The sequence below is a fragment of the Anomaloglossus baeobatrachus genome, chromosome 2 (assembly GCF_048569485.1).
Source record: "Anomaloglossus baeobatrachus isolate aAnoBae1 chromosome 2, aAnoBae1.hap1, whole genome shotgun sequence".
NCBI lineage: Eukaryota > Metazoa > Chordata > Amphibia > Anura > Aromobatidae > Anomaloglossus > Anomaloglossus baeobatrachus.
The window spans coordinates 770,754,616-770,773,034 of NC_134354.1; the positions used below are offsets into that span (position 1 = coordinate 770,754,616).

At 40.5% G+C, this 18,419-nt stretch overlaps 1 protein-coding gene across 4 annotated transcripts in view; it reads right to left on the bottom strand.

Moving 5' to 3' along the window:
* Positions 1 to 18,419, bottom strand: part of DLG2 (discs large MAGUK scaffold protein 2) — a 1,610,676-nt gene that overhangs the window by 1,241,052 nt on the left and 351,205 nt on the right. The window contains exon 1 of one of the 4 annotated variants that reach the window (XM_075337525.1): positions 14,379 to 15,222. The exons of the other annotated variants lie outside the window; for them this stretch is intronic. Coding sequence (XP_075193640.1) covers positions 14,379 to 14,408 — 30 coding nt within the window. The 5' untranslated portion in view covers positions 14,409 to 15,222. Of the gene's footprint in view, positions 1 to 14,378; positions 15,223 to 18,419 lie in introns of those variants that run through there. 4 annotated transcript variants of the gene reach the window in all.

An 18,419-nucleotide genomic window follows, 5' to 3' on the forward strand; every position in this document is an offset into this window, starting at 1 on the left:
CTATTTCCCATAGACTTGTATTGATGACGCATTGCGATGGATGGCCTTGTGTTGCATCCGCCGAGCAGAAAGAACGCAGCATATAGCATTTTTCTGCGCTTCCCAGAGCGTAAACAAAACCCGCAATGTGCAGGATTCCGTCGGCGTCCCTCGTTTTTATAATGGAAGCCTATGGTGGCAGAATCCGTCGGAATCCGTCATTTGACGGATTCCTGTGACGGATCCGTCTTTTCACAACTGAGCATGCTCAGTTGAGTAAATCGCTGAAAAAAAAGTTACAACGGAGCATTGTTTTGCAGGATCCGTTGCATCAGTTGTCCCACTATATGCAACGCATCCGTTACATACATCACACAACGCAATGCGATGGATGCCGCAAATGTAAATCTAGCCTTAATCTTCACACTTTGTAGTTTTTAGTGAACTACTCATATAAAGCTCAGCAGAAGTTCTAATATAACACATTCAGCAATCCATGGTTTGTTCTGGAGTTTACACCTCTATAACTGTATTTACACAGAGATATCAAGGCATTTGAACAAGCAAATGGCTCAGTGATGATTAGGAGAGCGGCTCTGAAAGAAGAGGGCTGGTGATTTATAACTGCATCTCTTCAGTAGTTGAGGCGAGAGAGGTACATGATTGTGAGCAGATAATTGCGGTATAAAACATCAATGGGCTGGCTGGAGAGAGGAGCGGATTGGCTGTGTGATGCTAGCCACTTCTTACAGGGAGTGTGAGCAGGAGCGTAGTTAGGAAAGTTGGGGTCTATTAACAGGAGGACACGTATAAGCACAAGGAGAAAACAGAGGCGTAGTCAGGTCAATATCTGAGGGTCAGAAGTCCAGGAGAGCATGTAATAAGTTCAGGGAGAAAGCTGAGACGTGGTCAGGTAACGGTCCGGGGTCAGAGTACAAAGATCAGAACAGAGACACAAACCAACAGCACAACTGCAGAACCAGAAAAATACAACTGGCAAAGTTCTGGGCGAGCATGCTCAGTAATGAAACAGAGCAATTACCAGGAAGGTGGGACACCTGAGTAATCAGCACCAACATGGAATCCTGCGCTGTCAAACACACTGCTAACTAGTAACACAGGAAAGTGCAGCAGAGCATCTCCAAAGGCAAGATGGTCTGCACAGAGGAATTGAGACAGGCTGCATGTATTTCTATGCAGCTGAGGCGTTCGTGCCCGGAGAGCATCAGTCCATGCCGGGTGATGCGATGAGAGTCACGGACGAGTCACTCGCAAGTGTGACTCTGGCCTTAGCCAGAGTCTGGAGGTCAAGTTCCATGGAAATAAACTGTACCTTATGTAGGATAAAAAGTTAAATTGCAAGGAAAATTACAGCAGATACAAAAAAAAGCAACTTATTTGCAAACTTGTACATTTTCATGTTGTCTCACTGATTAAAGCCATTTTAAAATGTAAGAATACCCCTTTAAATTCATGTATTTTGGGCTAAAATTGTTTTTGCATTGGGGTTTCATTATTGTACCGTTTGCCTTTACAGGATTTTTATGTCCCTGCACATTTAACCTTGATGTACTCTACAGTCATAAATCAGCCAAGAGGAGATTAAAAAAAGAGACAGATAAAACAGTTAAAAACTCTCCCATCAGAACGATGGATTCTCAGTTAAATCGTTCTGTAGCCAGCAATATACACTGCAGCATAAAGAGGCTATAAAAGGCAAAACAGTGCAAAATGTTAATGAAACCAAATTGCAAAAATTATTTTTAAGCCCTAAATATATGCATTTCAGCAAAAAAGAAATTTGCCACCAAAGTGCCCCTGATGAAGCCCCTTAGTTTTTCTGAAACCCCTTAATGTTCCCATGCACTATGATGTCTCTTTTATGGCCCCCTAATGATGTGATGATGCCTCCATATGCATCTCTCACAGTATTTTGCCCAACATATACATTATGATGCCCCCATGGAAACTTTTTAACCACCCACTGAAGCAGCAGGCGTAAACTAGTGATGCATTGTGCCTGCAGCCCCAAGCCTCAGACTTACCATTACTGTGATAATGTTGAAGTCGGGACATGTCACCGACCTCCCGGGACAGAGGGCCATTTTTCCAAATCTGGGAAGATCCAACTGAACCTGAGACAGTGTCATGGCCATCTCTCTGTTGTAGAAACTAGTGACAGGTGCTGGGCTAGAGACTCTTTTCTTTGAGACTCTGCACATTAAATGTTTTCCTTTGCCTGGAGTGGGTTGAGGTCTGGATTCCTTTCCAGCAAGCATGTCTTCACCTCCTCAGGTGTTTCCGGTTTGGGACCACTCCCAGTCCCTATATATACCCTCTGCTCCCAGCAGAGGGCACCGGTTATTCTCATTCAGTTGGAAGCTTGGCCTCAAGATGAAAGTAGCTGAAGGAGCCCTCTCCGCTACTTGATTTGTTGGCTGCAGCATTGGTGTTGACTGCAGCAGTCTGTGGTGTGCTTATTGTATGGTGTGGATATTTCCCAGTTGTCTGTTTACTTCCCCCCTTTTAATTTTGTTTTCCCCTGTGAATGTTTAGTCGCTCCTTTGTGTGTGATTGTCACGTGTACAAGTTGTTGTTTTCTCCTGTCCGTATGTAGTTGTGGGGTTTGTGCTTACAGTCCTAGCTCACCCCTTGGGGGGAGGTGGGGGAAGGGAGTTACATCCGAGTTTGTACAGGAGTTAGGGTCACGCAGGTGACTCAGACCTCGCTAACATCTATCGTACCTCTAAGCTGAGGGACAGCGCAGGGTCCCCCAGTCTCAGGGTCAGCCTAGGTGTCCCAGTCCTGCCATCCGATCCTCGTGACAGACAGGAAATATGGATATGCACATAACGGCACCTTGTTGTAATAAGCAGTGTGAACAGTAAGGGGCACATGGTGACCCACAAAGCCCACCATAAACAGCTGATTATGGGCGTCCTGAGAGTGTGATCCCACCGATCTAATCTTGGACTATCCTATGGGTGACCATATGATGACCCTTATAATAATGGAATAAACTACTGGAAAATGTCCATATTGTTCTGTATTTGCCAAATAAGTGGGATGAAAAACATGAATAAGAAATAAAACAAAAAACTGTTTTATGTTCATGAGATTCAGGACTCTATTTTCACACTAAAATTAGATAAATCATTGCATTGCACACAGACAATAGTCTTTCAGGATCACAGTGGGTATACCGCTCAGATCCACCCTACTCCAGTGCCCCCTGCCTGGCCTACAGCTGCATTATTTAACCAAGTGTCAGAAAGCTGAAGACGAGTGTCAGATGGGTTATTAGAGCTACGACACCGGATACATATTTTATAAGACATCCACAGTAAGTCATATGTCTAGATAAGTATAATATGAATCATTTATCACATATAAGTGTAGGAAAAACTGGTATGTTTAGACACACTTAACTCTCACATGGCAAAAAATACATACACTCTTAAAAATTCCTTTAATTTAGAACGAGATGGATCCCACATGATCAAAAATTCTGGATTACTGATTAGTTCCAAAATGTGAAAATGAGGGTCACCATAGGCCGAAATGTCCTCAGACACTCAGAAGCATTGCACCCTGTGATGTCCTTGGACTCTCAAGAGCACTGCACCCTGTGATGTCCTTGGACTCTCAAGAGCACTGCACCCTGTGATGTCCTTGGTCTCTTAAGATCACTGCACCCTGTAATGTCCTTGGTCTCTTAAGAGCACTGCACCCTGTGATGTCCTTGGTCTCTCAAGAGCACTGCACCCTGTGATGTCCTTGGTCTCTTAAGAGCACTGCACCCTGTGATGTCCTTGGTCTCTTAAGAGCACTGCACCCTGTGATGTCCTTGGTCTCTTAAGAGCACTGCACCCTGTGATGTCCTTGGACTCTCAAGAGCACGGCACCCTGTGATGTCCTTGGACTCTCAAGAGCACTGCACCCTGTGATGTCCTTGGTCTCTTAAGAGCACTGCACCCTGTGATGTCCTTGGACTCTCAAGAGCACTGCACCCTGTGATGTCCTTGGACTCTCAAGAGCACTGCACCCTGTAATGTCCTTGGTCTCTTAAGAGCACTGCACCCTGTGATGTCCTTGGTCTCTCAAGAGCACTGCACCCTGTGATGTCCTTGGACTCTCAAGAGCACTGCGCCCTGTGATGTCCTTGGTCTCTCATGAGCACTGCACCCTGTGATGTCCTTGGTCTCTCAAGAGCACTGCACCCTGTGATGTCCTTGGACTCTCAAGAGCACTGATATTCTCTGACTCTCAAGAGCACTGCACCCTGTGATGTCCTTGGTCTCTTAAGAGCACTGCACCCTGTGATGTCCTTGGTCTCTTAAGAGCACTGCACCCTGTGATGTCCTTGGTCTCTTAAGAGCACTGCACCCTGTGATGTCCTTGGACTCTCAAGAGCACGGCACCCTGTGATGTCCTTGGACTCTCAAGAGCACTGCACCCTGTGATGTCCTTGGTCTCTTAAGAGCACTGCACCCTGTGATGTCCTTGGACTCTCAAGAGCACTGCACCCTGTGATGTCCTTGGACTCTCAAGAGCACTGCACCCTGTAATGTCCTTGGTCTCTTAAGAGCACTGCACCCTGTGATGTCCTTGGTCTCTCAAGAGCACTGCACCCTGTGATGTCCTTGGACTCTCAAGAGCACTGCGCCCTGTGATGTCCTTGGTCTCTCATGAGCACTGCACCCTGTGATGTCCTTGGTCTCTCAAGAGCACTGCACCCTGTGATGTCCTTGGACTCTCAAGAGCACTGATATTCTCTGACTCTCAAGAGCACTGCACCCTGTGATGTCCTTGGTCTCTCAAGAGCACTGATATTCTCTGACTCTCAAGAGCACTGCACCCTGTGATGTCCTTGGTCTCTCAAGAGCACTGCACCCTGTGATGTCCTTGGTTTCTCAATAGCACTGCACCCTGTGATGTCCTTGGTTTCTCAATAGCACTCCACCCTGTGATGTCCTTGGACTCTCAAGAGCAATGCACCCTGTGATGTCCTTGGTCTCTCAAGAGCACTGCACCCTGTGATGTCCTTGGTCTCTCAAGAGCACTGCACCCTGTGATGTCCTTGGTCTCTCAAGAGCACTGCACCCTGTGATGTCCTTGGTCTCTCAAGAGCACTGCACCCTGTGATGTCCTTGGTTTCTCAATAGCACTGCACCCTGTGATGTCCTTGGACTCTCAAGAGCAATGCACCCTGTGATGTCCTTGGTCTCTCAAGAGCACTGCACCCTGTGATGTCTTTGGTCTCTCAAGAGCACTGCACCCTGTGATGTCCTTGGTCTCTCAAGAGCACTGCACCCTGTGATGTCCTTGGTCTCTCAAGAGCACTGCACCCTGTGATGTCCTTGGTCTCTCAAGAGCACTGCACCCTGTGATGTCCTTGGTCTCTTAAGAGCACTGCACCCTGTGATGTCCTTGGTCTCTCAAGAGCACTGCACCCTGTGATGTCCTTGGTCTCTCAAGAGCACTGCACCCTGTGATGTCCTTGGTCTCTCAAGAGCACTGCACCCTGTGATGTCCTTGGTCTCTTAAGAGCACTGCACCCTGTGATGTCCTTGGTCTCTCAAGAGCACTACACCCTGTGATGTCCTTGGACTCTCATGAGCACTGCACCCTGTGATGTCCTTGGTCTCTCATGAGCACTGCACCCTGTGATGTCCTTGGTCTCTCATGAGCACTACACCCTGTGATGTCCTTGGTCTCTCATGAGCACTGCACCCTGTGATGTCCTTGGTCTCTCATGAGCACTGCACCCTGTGATGTCCTTGGTCTCTCAAGAGCACGGCACCCTGTGATGGACCACAGTGCTTCCAAAGAGAATTTTGAGTATTGTGCCAGGATCAGACAGAGCCACGGCATCCAAACGTAAATTGAAGAGGCAGGAACAATTATGTGGTTGGAAGAAGGGCTATAGCCATGTTAAATTTCAGCTACATGCTTCACGAGATGCAACCAGTGTCCTCCTACAATTCCACCAAATCCCATCCCTGATAGTAGGAAAATATGACATAGTGACAAGTTCTCCTATTGGGATCATTAAAACGCATAGTGTTGGTTTTCACCTTGACTGAAAACTTATTTTTCCTTTGATAACCTGGCAATCAGACAAGTAGTTAGGTAGAGGTCTGGCAACTCGGGCCCCCACTGTTGCCAATATTGAGGCTCTATTCAATTCTATAGAGAAGGGACAGAATTCTTGTCCTGTTCCATGTTTGAGGGAATGAGGGATTTCTACATGGAGGAGTTCCTGAGATTAGACCAGCAACTATCTTTAAACAGTCAAGATGCTGTTATGGGACAACCTGTCTAAAGGCTACTTTACACACTGCGATATCGGTCCCGATATCGCTAGTGTGGGTACCCGCCCCCATCTGTTGCGCGACACGGGCAAATCGCTGCCCGTGCCGCACAACATCGCCCAGACCTGTCACACATACTTACCTGCCCGGCGACGTCGCTGTGACCGGCGAACCGCCTCCTTTCTAAGGGGGCGGTCCGTGCGGCGTCACAGCGACGTCACGGAGCGGCCGCCCAATAGCAGCGGAGGGGCGGAGATGAGCGGGACGTAACATCCCGCCCATCTCCTTCCTTCCGCACAGCGGCTGGGAGGCAGGTAAGGAGAGCTTCCTCGTTCCTGCGGCGTCACACATACCGATGTGTGCTGCCGCAGGAGCGACGAACTACATCGTTACTGCTGCAGTAACGATAATCGAGAATGGACTCCCATGTCACCGATGAGCGATTTTGCACGTTTTTGCAACGATGCAAAATCGCTCATCAGTGTCACACGCAGCAACATCGCTAATGCGGCCGGATGTGCGTCACAAATTCCGTGACCCCAACGACTCCGCATTAGCGATGTCGCAGCGTGTAAAGCCCGCTTAACTCTACATGTGTCCATACACATTCCATGTATAATAGTAGATATGAGGGATTTAGTTCACGCAGCTCCGGTACAGTCTGGTCTTCAATCCAGTGCCTGATATCCTTGTAACATCATCCTGGGAACCTCTGATGCTTTCTAGGCAGAGGTTTCATTATAATGTGGGACCTAGTAAGAGTCAAAGGCATCCATGATGCTGGGTCAAGGATGCCGGGTGAAAAATCGAATACCGGCTGCTTAGGTAAGTGTCAAAGGCATCCATGATGCTAGGCCAGGGATGCCGGGTGAAGAATCGAATAACGGCAGCCATGGAGGTCCAGGCTCAATGCTACACCAGCAAATAGAGAATCAAATTGCTCATTTCTAAAATATAGTCATTCATGATGATTTTTGTGTGACCCATGGCCTAATAAAACGTATAGTAGAGTCCCCCAACCCTATCCATAATGAATGACATGAGGAGGAAAGTTGGCTTTTAAGAGGAGACATTTGTAGAGAAGTTTAGGCTAGGCCAAGAATAAAACACCAGGATTATAAATGGTACAAATTGTACATTTCCTACCAAAAAGAAGTTTTTAGATTTATGTGTAAGAGTGGTGGACTGATGCTGTCTGGAGACATCAGTCGCGTTGTGTAGTGTAATGTGAATAATGACTTGCGTCTTTTGTGACTATTGCGATATCTGGATTGTAATGTGTTCCTGTGTAACATATACTGTAATCTGTGACATGTAGTGTTGCAAATGTCATGTGATGTATAATGTATAGCACGTTTACACGTGGTTGCCAGTTTATAGGGCAATAAGTAGTTAAGTGTTGGGACTAGCCCACAATGGGAGGGGTTAGTTCATAGGGAAAGAGACAGTTCCTTCTAGAAGGTTAGTAAAGAGCCAGTGTGTAACAGAGACGTATGTATAGTCTGTAGTCTGTTGAGGTTGTATGCAGTGGGTGACTTGTGGCAAATGGAAGAAGGAGACCAGAATGGAGATAGCGTGATTCTCAAGTGTTGGCTGGGACATTGAGCGAGAACAACAGTCAAGGCTAGAGAACAAGACTCAAATGGTGCGGCCTCAGGCTCAAGGAGCTGGAAGACAATACTCTAGTGGCCAGGCCATAAATCATCAAGGTAATGGAACAATCACAACTGGCAAGTAACTGTAGTCAGCTTAACCCCAAGCATCTGTAGAGCATAGTCTTTACTTCACCATAGTGGCAAAACCCCCTCCTCTACCAGGAGAAGGGACATGGAGCCAGAAAAAGGAAAACGACTGTCACAAACTCTACTCTTGTGGTGGACTGGGTTGCGCTTGGACTCGGAGGACCAGTAGGACTGGAGGCAACAGAGTGGGAACTGAGACTGTGATGTAATGAAACGATCTAGAAACCATGTGATCACTATCTCATGTGTAAAGTTGTTGCTGTAAAGAGTAGTTGTTTAAAATGAACTGGTGGTCTCCTGACTTGTCATCTTCTCTTCGGCAGCATGTGGCCTGTGCGGGCAAACGGACCACACGACACAAGTCCACACACACGTCCAAGACCATGTAGGTCACGCAGCATGCCGGGACATCTGGAATCAATTCCTCGCCCCGCAGCACTCTACATATGCAATGAGTACTGTAATTGGAATGGTTATATTAACACATTTTGCTTAATTTTTCAAGCCAACGGCTCAAAGAGATTGAAAAGTGACAAGAACATTATTAGGCTAAAAAAGTACAATAAGGGGCTGGATGCCTTTCTTAAAAAAATTATTATTACAGGTTATGGGTGCTAGATTCTTTGATGGGATGTTGATCCAGGAAATTAGTCTGACTGCCGTATGTGAAGTTGGGAAGGCATTTTCCCTTAATACAGGGCAATTAGCATCTACCTCATGGGGCTCTTGCCTTCTTCTGGATCAGCATGTTAGATTATTGATTGAATTTGATACACGTATGTCTGCATTCAAGCTTAAAAAACTATAAGCCAGGACTGTATTTAGAGTACTTATCATTTCCCTTCCCCCACGTAATACAAGCTGTTGTAGTCAACAGTTAACATGAGAGAAAGCTCCTCAGGGGCGGAACGATAAGGAATACAGAGCTAGAAGTCCTAACTGGGAGGAAAGGCCTTTCTGCCACCTAACATAACACCAATATTATAAAAGACACTTGTTAGTATAGTTGGGCCCCCATACATAATAGACTAAAGTTAGCTGAATGTGCCCATATCAATTGAAAGTTTGAAATGCATGGGGCCGCCCTTCCTCAGGATCAGCATGTTGGGTTATTGATTGAACTCGATGGAGTTATGTCTATTTCCGAACTTAAAAGACTATAAGCCAGTAGTGTATTTAGAGTACTTATCATTTCCCTTCCCCCACGTAATACAAGCTGTTGTAGTCAACAGTTAACATGAGAGAAAGCTCCTCGGGGGCGGAACGATAAGGAATACAGAGCTAGAAGTCCTAACTGGGAGGAAAGGCCTTTCTGCCACCTAACATAACACCAATATTATAAAAGACACTTGTTAGTATAGGTGGGCCCCCATACATAATAGACTAAAGTTAGCTGAATGTGCCCATATCAATTGAAAGTTTGAAATGCATGGGGCCGCCCTTCCTCTGGATCAGCATGTTGGGTTATTGATTGAACTTGATGGAGTTATGTCTATTTCTGAACTTAAAAGACTATAAGCCAGTAGTGTATTTAGAGTACTTATCATTTCCCTTCCCCCACGTAATACAAGCTGTTGTAGTCAACAGTTAACATGAGAGAAAGCTCCTCGGGGGCGGAACGATAAGGAATACAGAGCTAGAAGTCCTAACTGGGAGGAAAGGCCTTTCTGCCACCTAACATAACACCAATATTATAAAAGACACTTGTTAGTATAGGTGGGCCCCCATACATAATAGACTAAAGTTAGCTGAATGTGCCCATATCAATTGAAAGTTTGAAATGCATGGGGCCGCCCTTCCTCTGGATCAGCATGTTGGGTTATTGATTGAACTTGATGGAGTTATGTCTATTTCTGAACTTAAAAGACTATAAGCCAGTAGTGTATTTAGAGTACTTATCATTTCCCTTCCCCCACGTAATACAAGCTGTTGTAGTCAACAGTTAACATGAGAGAAAGCTCCTCGGGGGCGGAACGATAAGGAATACAGAGCTAGAAGTCCTAACTGGGAGGAAAGGCCTTTCTGCCACCTAACATAACACCAATATTATAAAAGACACTTGTTAGTATAGGTGGGCCCCCATACATAATAGACTAAAGTAAGCTGAATATGTCCATATCAATTGAAAGTCTGAAATGCATAGGGACGCCCTTCCTCTGGATCAGCATGTTAGGTTATTGATTGAACTCAATGGAGTTACGTCTATCTCTGAGCTTAAAAAAACTATAAGCCAGGACTGTATTTACAGTACTTATCATTTCCCTTCTCTGACTTAGTACAAGCTGCCATAGGCAACAGTAAACATGAGAGAAAGCTCCTCGGAGGTGGAGCTACAGAGAGTGCAGAGATAGAAGTCCCAACAGGAAGGAAAGGCCTTTCTGCCACCTAAAATAACACCAAAATTATAAAAGACACTTGTTAGTATAGGTGGATCCCCAAACATAATAGGCTAACGTAAGCTGAATATGTCCATATCAATTGAAAGTCTGAAATGCATGGGGTCGCCCTTCCTCTGGATCAGCATGTTAGGATATTGATTGAACTCAATGGACTTATGTCTGATTTCAAGCTTAAAAAACTATAAGCCAGGACTGTATTTAGAGTACTTATCATTTCCCTTCCCCACGTAATACAAGCTAGTCAACAGTTAACATGAGAGAAAGCTCCTCGGGGGCGGAGCTATAAGGAGTGCAGAGCTATAAGTCCCAATTGGGAAGAAAGGCCTTTTTTCCACGTAAAATAACACCAATATTATTAATGACACTTGTTATTGTTGGTGGACCCAGGTATAGATTTTGCATTGGGTCCAAGGAACTTAAATTTAAGGCTCCATACATATAGACTAAAGTAAGCTTAATGTGCCCATATCAGTTGAGTGTCTGATATGTATGGGGCCACCAACCAAAGTTGTTGGAGGAGCGAAGGAACCAGCGTTGGAAGTTCAATGGTCGATACTTTTGTGCTGCACCAAGATATGCCACCGCCAGGGGAATGGGGGAGTGGCTCTATCGTAGAGAACACAAGAGCGTACCGGGGGTGCCAAGCGTTTTCCGAGCGAGATCGCTGTCAGCTGTCATTCATTCGACAACTATTTTATGTGTTTGGCGGGGCTTTAACTTATGGCTTCTACTATGTAGATAGGTAACAAGCATGAGGGGTTGGTACCAGCCAAGTCTACCAGGAAATATATTCTTTCTTACCCTTTCACGTAGGGATATTTGCTTTTACAATTGATGCTAATATGAGCAGTGTCTGGGATTGCTCCTTGCTAGACTTTTATTACACTTTATGTCTCGGGACACATTACATTTAGCATCAGGACATGAATGTATTCATCTTGCTAACAGTTTCTACCGTGAACTGACTGCTCATCCAGATCCCCCATTGTTTTAGTGCAGGAAGCGCGGAGTATTACTTTCATTAGTGTCAGTTTTAATAAGCTGCTCAAGTCCCGCTTACATCATATTGATGTGGAAATTAAAGCCATTAATTGATTTGCTAATCAGACAACTCCAAAAATACCAAAATAGATCGTCTGTACTTTGTGTAACATCCACAAAAATAATAAAAAAAGCACATTATGTAACAATCCAATATAAAAAAAACATATAAAAATAAAATATTTTTTTAATCCAAACTGGAAAGTATCTAGAAAGTAATTTTTTGTTACTTTTTATAAGAAATATATAATTGAAAAATATAAAAAACAAACTTACAAACCAGATATATTGTCTAGGAAGAAGTCAGTGAATATTGTGTGGATTTATTCATAATAAAAGAGAAAGTTTATGATGGAACCTCCCAAAAACTTTGTAAAATGCTTTAAAATAAATAAATAAATAAAAATGTAAAATATAACAGCATAAAACCAAATATTAAAAAAAACACAAGTGCATTATTATTTTTTAAAATTAAAAATATATCTCTTAATAAAAAATAACACTACTGTGCCCAATGAGAAAACACTTTAACAAAAGTTATCTATCACCATGGTGACATCCAGCAAAGTACTTCTTGACAACCCAACCATAGATGATTTTTTTTTTTTAACATTTAAAAATGTAAAAAAATAGTAATAATTTGCAAAATAAATATATTATTTGTAATTTTCATCCTAAAAAAACCTTAAATATAAAAATATATATAATATTTAAAAATATATTTTTTTCTCTTTTTTTGTATAGACAGTTTACTTGAATTTTATTTTTATGGTAAAAAAACAAAATTGCAAGCTTAAAAAAATAAAAAATAAAAAATGTAATGCTAAACACTATTTCAAACAAAATATTAAATATTTTTTATATCTTATTTTATATGGACTTAAATATTGCTTTCATTATAAAAAAATATTTAAAATAAAAAAATGACTTTAATTCTTAAAACTATTACAAATAAAACAAATATTAAATATTTAAACTATATATTTATTTATTTTTTTGCTTTACATGCCTTTTGTTTATTTTTTTATTTAAGATTATATATTTTTTAATTCTAAAAACTATTACTATTATTATTTATTGTATTATAGGCTTAAAGTTTGCTTTTATGGTAAAATAAATTAAAATAGAAAAAAATACTTTAATTCTAAAAACTATTAAAAATAAAATAAATATTATATATTTAATTTATTTTTTGTTTACACACTTTTTTTTACTCTTTTTATAGTCTTACATTTTGCTTCTAGAGAAAAAAAAATCAAATTTTTTTTTTAAAAAAATATTTAAATTCTAAAAACTATTAAACAAATATATTTATTATATTTTATAATTATAATAAACTAATATATAACAAATATTAAACTATGAAACAAAGAAAATAAATATTAAATATTTAAAATGTAGTTTATTTTTTGTTTAAATTAATGTTTATTATTATTAATTATTAGAGTTAAATTTGCTTTTATGATAAAAATATTAAAATAAAAAAATAATTCTAAAAACTATTACACATAAAATAATTAATATTTCAAATATATTTTTATTTTTTATTTACATATTTTTTATTATTATTTGTCATTTTTTATAGACAAACTTTTAGAATAAAAAAATTAAAATAAAAAATAATTTAATTCTACAAACTATGACAAATAAAACAAATATTAAATATTTAAAATATATTTTTATTTTTTATTTACATTATTTTATTATTTCTCATTTTTTATAGGCAAACTTTTATAATAAAAAAAATAATTTAATTTTAAAAACTATTACAAATGAAATAAATATTAAACATGTCAAATATATATATATTTTTTTTACATGCTTTTTTATTATTATGCGTTTATGGGGAAAAAATCAAACTAAAAAAAAAAATATTTCAAATAAATATTAAATATTTAAAATATATATTTTTTTTTACATTATTTTTGTACTATTTCTCATTTTTTATAGACTTAAACTTTTATAATAAAAAAAATAATTTTAAAAACTATTACAAATAAAATAAATAATAAACATGTAAAATATATATATATTTTTTTTTACATGCTTTTTTTTATTTTGCTTTTATGGGAAAAAAAAGTCAAATTAAAAAACAAAATTTCAAATAAATATTAAATATTTAAAATATATTTTTATTTTTTTTTACATTATTTTTGTACTATTTCTCATTTTTTATAGACAAACTTTTATAATAAAAAAAAAAATAATTTTAAAAACTATTACAAATAAAATAAATATTAAACATGTAAAATATATTTTTTTTTACATGCTTTTTTGTATTATTCTGCTTTTATGGGAAAAAAAAAGTCAAATTAAAAAACAAAATTTCAAATAAATATTAAATATTTAAAATATATTTTTATTTTTTTTACATTATTTTTGTACTATTTCTCATTTTTTATAGACAAACTTTTATAATAAAAAAAAAAATTAATTTTAAAAACTATTACAAATAAAATAAATATTAAACATGTAAAATATATTTTTTTTACATGCTTTTTTTTATTATTCTGCTTTTATGGGAAAAAGAAAGTCAAATTTAAAAAAAAATATTTCAAATAAATATGAAATATTTAAAATATATTTGTATTTCTTCTTTTACATGCATTTTTTTTTATTTAAGTATATATGATTTATTTTTTTTATTTTTTTTATTTACACTTTTTTTTTAGTGCAAAAATCATCTTAAATGCTCAGTAAGCACATTCCCAAAAAATACTGTTATTTAATTTTTTTTTTAAAAAAAAATATTAATCTAGACTATACGATAAACTGCTTTCACAAGGGAGATTTGTCAATGGATCTGCAGTCTGAATTCTGCTGATTTCTCCACTACTTCATCCCAGCAGCACGGAGCAGCAGCTACGGCCGTGCACACGACACACAAAGATATGCAATCTTACCTTGGTCGTCACAATGCACAGACAATCCATTTCTGCTTGGCTCGACTGGGTAAATCACAAACCATAAGCAAAATCGAATGGAATCTTTGTCCTTACAGACAAAAAGCCAGAACAAAACAGGAATCTCCGAGCTGTCGAGGCTGTACGTATGTATGTGTGTGTGTGTGTGTGTGTGTGCTTTTCTTTTTTTTCCAATGAGCCCCCTTCAATAGGGAAGGCAAGTCTTCCTTCGTAATGCTAAAGGCATCCCCGGTTCACACAGGTATCGGCTGATCCATTAGAGATAATCTGAATCAAAACTTCCAGGCGTGAATGCAGCATGACTCAGGTTACTTTTCTCATCTAAAACGTCCCCTTTTTTTTTTTTTCCAATTTTTTTCTTTTTTTTTTTAATCAGCCGATGACAAAAGGCAGCAAAAAAAAAAAAATAAAAAAAAATTTAAAAAAATTCCGACTTCAAATAGTAAGCATGCCTTCCAGAATAGCGAACTGCTTCATCATGCCCAAAACAATGCACTGCCAACTTGTCTAATGCAACTCCGGGGCATAGATCTTAAAGGGGCGATCCTTCCAATCCTGCCCCGTGAGATGCTTTGCCTTTAATATAAGGGGAACACGTTTTCTTTTCTTTTTTTTTTTTGCCTTAGAACACGTCTTGTTTAAAGACAGCTTCTGCTAAGTATACACGCCATCTGTTTGAATGCCGCGTAGAAAGCGGCTCCTGCAAACAGGAAGAAAGACAGCAGAAATCTTAACCACCGGCAGCGGTACAATGCATGGAAGGATGGAGTGATAGAAGCCGCGGAAAATCCTTAAAGGAGATCTCTACACGTTGGATAATCCTTTCAGGGGTTAAGCAAATCATGGCAATCAGTGAGGCGTAGAGAAATCAGCAGGAAGTGTTTCATTCCTCTGCAGCGCCACCACAGGGGAAATTAAGCATTACACTTTTGGGCAGGCTGCCTATGCATAGGCATTTTGGGTCCTCCAGATGCAGAAAGATGCTCTCTGTAGCCATTCTGCACCCTGGATGGTAGATGAAAATGTCTTCACCCCTATTCATTGACTTTTTGGTTGAGGGGTTTAGATAATCCCTTTTTGTTAGACATTTTCCCCAAAGATCATGGGATGTCGAGCTGCTGGGACCCCAGCAATCCCTAAAGTAGGTGCATGGATTGTTGTCTCCCCTAGGTCATGAAGCCTAAGGAGTCCCAAAAAAGGTTCACAGTCTCACCCACGTCCTGAAACCTAAGGGGTCCCCAAAAAAAGGGTCCACAGACTCACCTAGGTCTTGGACCATAAGGGGTCCCAAAAAAGGTTTGCAATCTCACTCAGGTGCTAGAGCCTAAGGGGTCCCCAAAAAAAGGTCCACAGACTCACCCAGGTCTTGGAGCCCAACTGGTCCCAAAAAGGTATTCAGTATCAATCAGTTCCTAGAGCCTAAGGGGTTCCAAAAAGGTCCACAGACTCACACAGGTCTTGGAGCCCAACTGGTCCTAAAAAGGTCTCCAGCCTCGTCCAGGTCTTAGTGCCTAAGGGGTCCCTAAAAAGGTCCCCACACGCAGGCAGGTCTTGGAGCTCAACAGGTCCCAGAAAGGTCTGCAATCTTATCTAGGTCCTTGTGCCTAAAGGGGTCCCTAAAAATGTCCACACACCCACCCAGGTCTTGGAGCCCAACTGGTTCCAAAAAGGTCTCCAGTCTCACCCAGGTCCTAGAACGTAAGGGGTCCCAAAAAGGTAAACAGACTCACCCAGGTCTTGGAGCCAAACAGGTCTCAAAAAAGTCTGCAGTCTTATCATGGTCCTCGAGTTTAAGAGACCCCCAAAAGATCTGCAATTTCACCTAGGTCCTGTAGACTAAGGGGTCCCAAAAAAGGTCCACAGTATCCCCAAGGTCCTAGAGTTTAGGAGATCGCAAAAAGATCTGCAGTCTCATCTAGGTGTTCGAGCATAAGGGGTTCCAAAAAGGTCCGCAGTCTTATCGTAGTTTCAGAGCTTAAGAGGTCCCAAAAAGTCTGCTGTCTCACCGAGGTCCTTGATACTAAGGGGTCCCAAAAAGTTCCACTCTCTTAATCAGGTCCTGAAATCTGAGGGGTCCTAAAAAGGTTCCTTTGGTCCATATGAGATGAGCAATACTAATAATAACTCCTAATAATGAAAGTTGGACATTTTGGGAACTTTATGTTACATCACTGGTCAGCGGTAATCTATAGGGAAATCCAGAAGTAAGTGCTCAATTATCCTACAGCACCACCACAAGAAGCATTGCACAGTACCCACAGATATGAATGTTTGTAGAGAGGAAGGATGCTTCAGCTTCATGTGTGTCCGGGGATCCACATTCAGCTGAAGTGTATAGCAATGTCGAGACCCGTCGAGTCCTTGCATTACTATACACGCTGCAGGCCAAACAGAGGCCGGCAGCTTACTATAGAATGCCCGTAACTGGGCCCCTGCATCAGCTTCAGAAGATGAGCTCTTCATCAACCCCACTAAACTCTATAGAAGACACAAGGAGGACACACGGGGGGGAAAAGCATGATCCACAGATGACTCAGGTAGGAGTTCTGTAACGTTTCAGCAATGATATCACAGAGGAGTACAAGCCACCTGCTTGCAACCAGAGCTTGAATGAACTGAATAATATCACCAGCATCAATCTAGGGAAGATGGGAGTATATAAGCACATGGAGAATACTGATAATCAGCAGCTGGGTGGAAGTTGAGCTCCGCTGGGTCCTAAAGGTGAAGAGATGAAAATCCAGCAGGAAAGCTACCTATACCAATGAATACTGACAGCAGGAAGACTAGAAAGTCAGGGAGCATTTTGAGCAGCCAAACGCTGTGACCTTCTATTGCCAGAAACTAAATGACTGTCACCCGCAACAGCCCTTTAAAACACAAAATTAGTATTTTTGCAATTTTCACACTAACCACTGGGGCTACTTTAAATCATACTTCCTGTCCTTTCGAGAACAGTTTTCATCAGGCTCCTTACCATCAGAGGCAGGAGATTACAATGACTGATAACATCTCTTTACAGAGCTTATAAACACAGTATGGACCACACACAACAGGCGATGTCACAGCTCACCTTCCCTTCATAATGGTCTTTGCACACGCTCATTAAATGCTTTAATACAAAAGATAAGGTTAAAGTCTGTTCATCGCTGCTAATGTACATGTGCTACTTCCTGAAACAACAGGAAGTCAGAGTCTAAAAATGCCCCAGTGGCCGGTGTGAGAATTGCAAGATTTTTCATTTTAATTTTGAAGGAAATAAAAATATGAAATAAAGAATTAACAATTTTTAAAATTAAATGGAAAAAAAAAATTCCTTTTAAATGTATATTGTGAGAAATTGGACATCTTAACAAAATTTGTAGGAAGGTAAGGGTGCACACGTGTAGACTTTGCATCTAGACCCTGGTACATGAGCAGACGCCAGTATCTTGGGGCTTTTTGTGCTTTAATGTTCTGTATCTTTACCCAGTGACCATGGCAGGTAATCATTCACATACCCTTTGCTGCTGCTTTGCTATTTTACTCTGCGGAGCAGCGCTCTGCCTCTAATCAGGCTGCATAAGAATAAAACAAATGCTCTAAAGGTGTCACTATCTTTCATGAATTATTCAGCTTGCTCCCTGTCTATTGCTGCAGAATGTGCTATGTCTGAGCAACTGACATTATTCCCATAAAACACAATATCACCTCAATGCCGGCAGCAAATAGATTAGCCCATATAGCTGCATTCAAGGACTCAGAGGCTGCATATGTGACACATTTACCTTATATCTTCTAAAAGGATAAACTGATTTCATCACAACTAGGTGGCGATTGTAATTTCTATGATATGGAGCCTTCTGAAAATCTCTTTCCCAAGCAATATGTACTATCCCTTTAAATTGTGAATTAAAGGGAACCTGTCACCACGAGGAAGCAGTCCAATCTGAAGGAAACCCGTTGTTGAGTAGGAAGAGCTGAGTTGATTGATATATCATTTTGTTACAAAATATTGAATATAACTTGTCTTTTAATCAT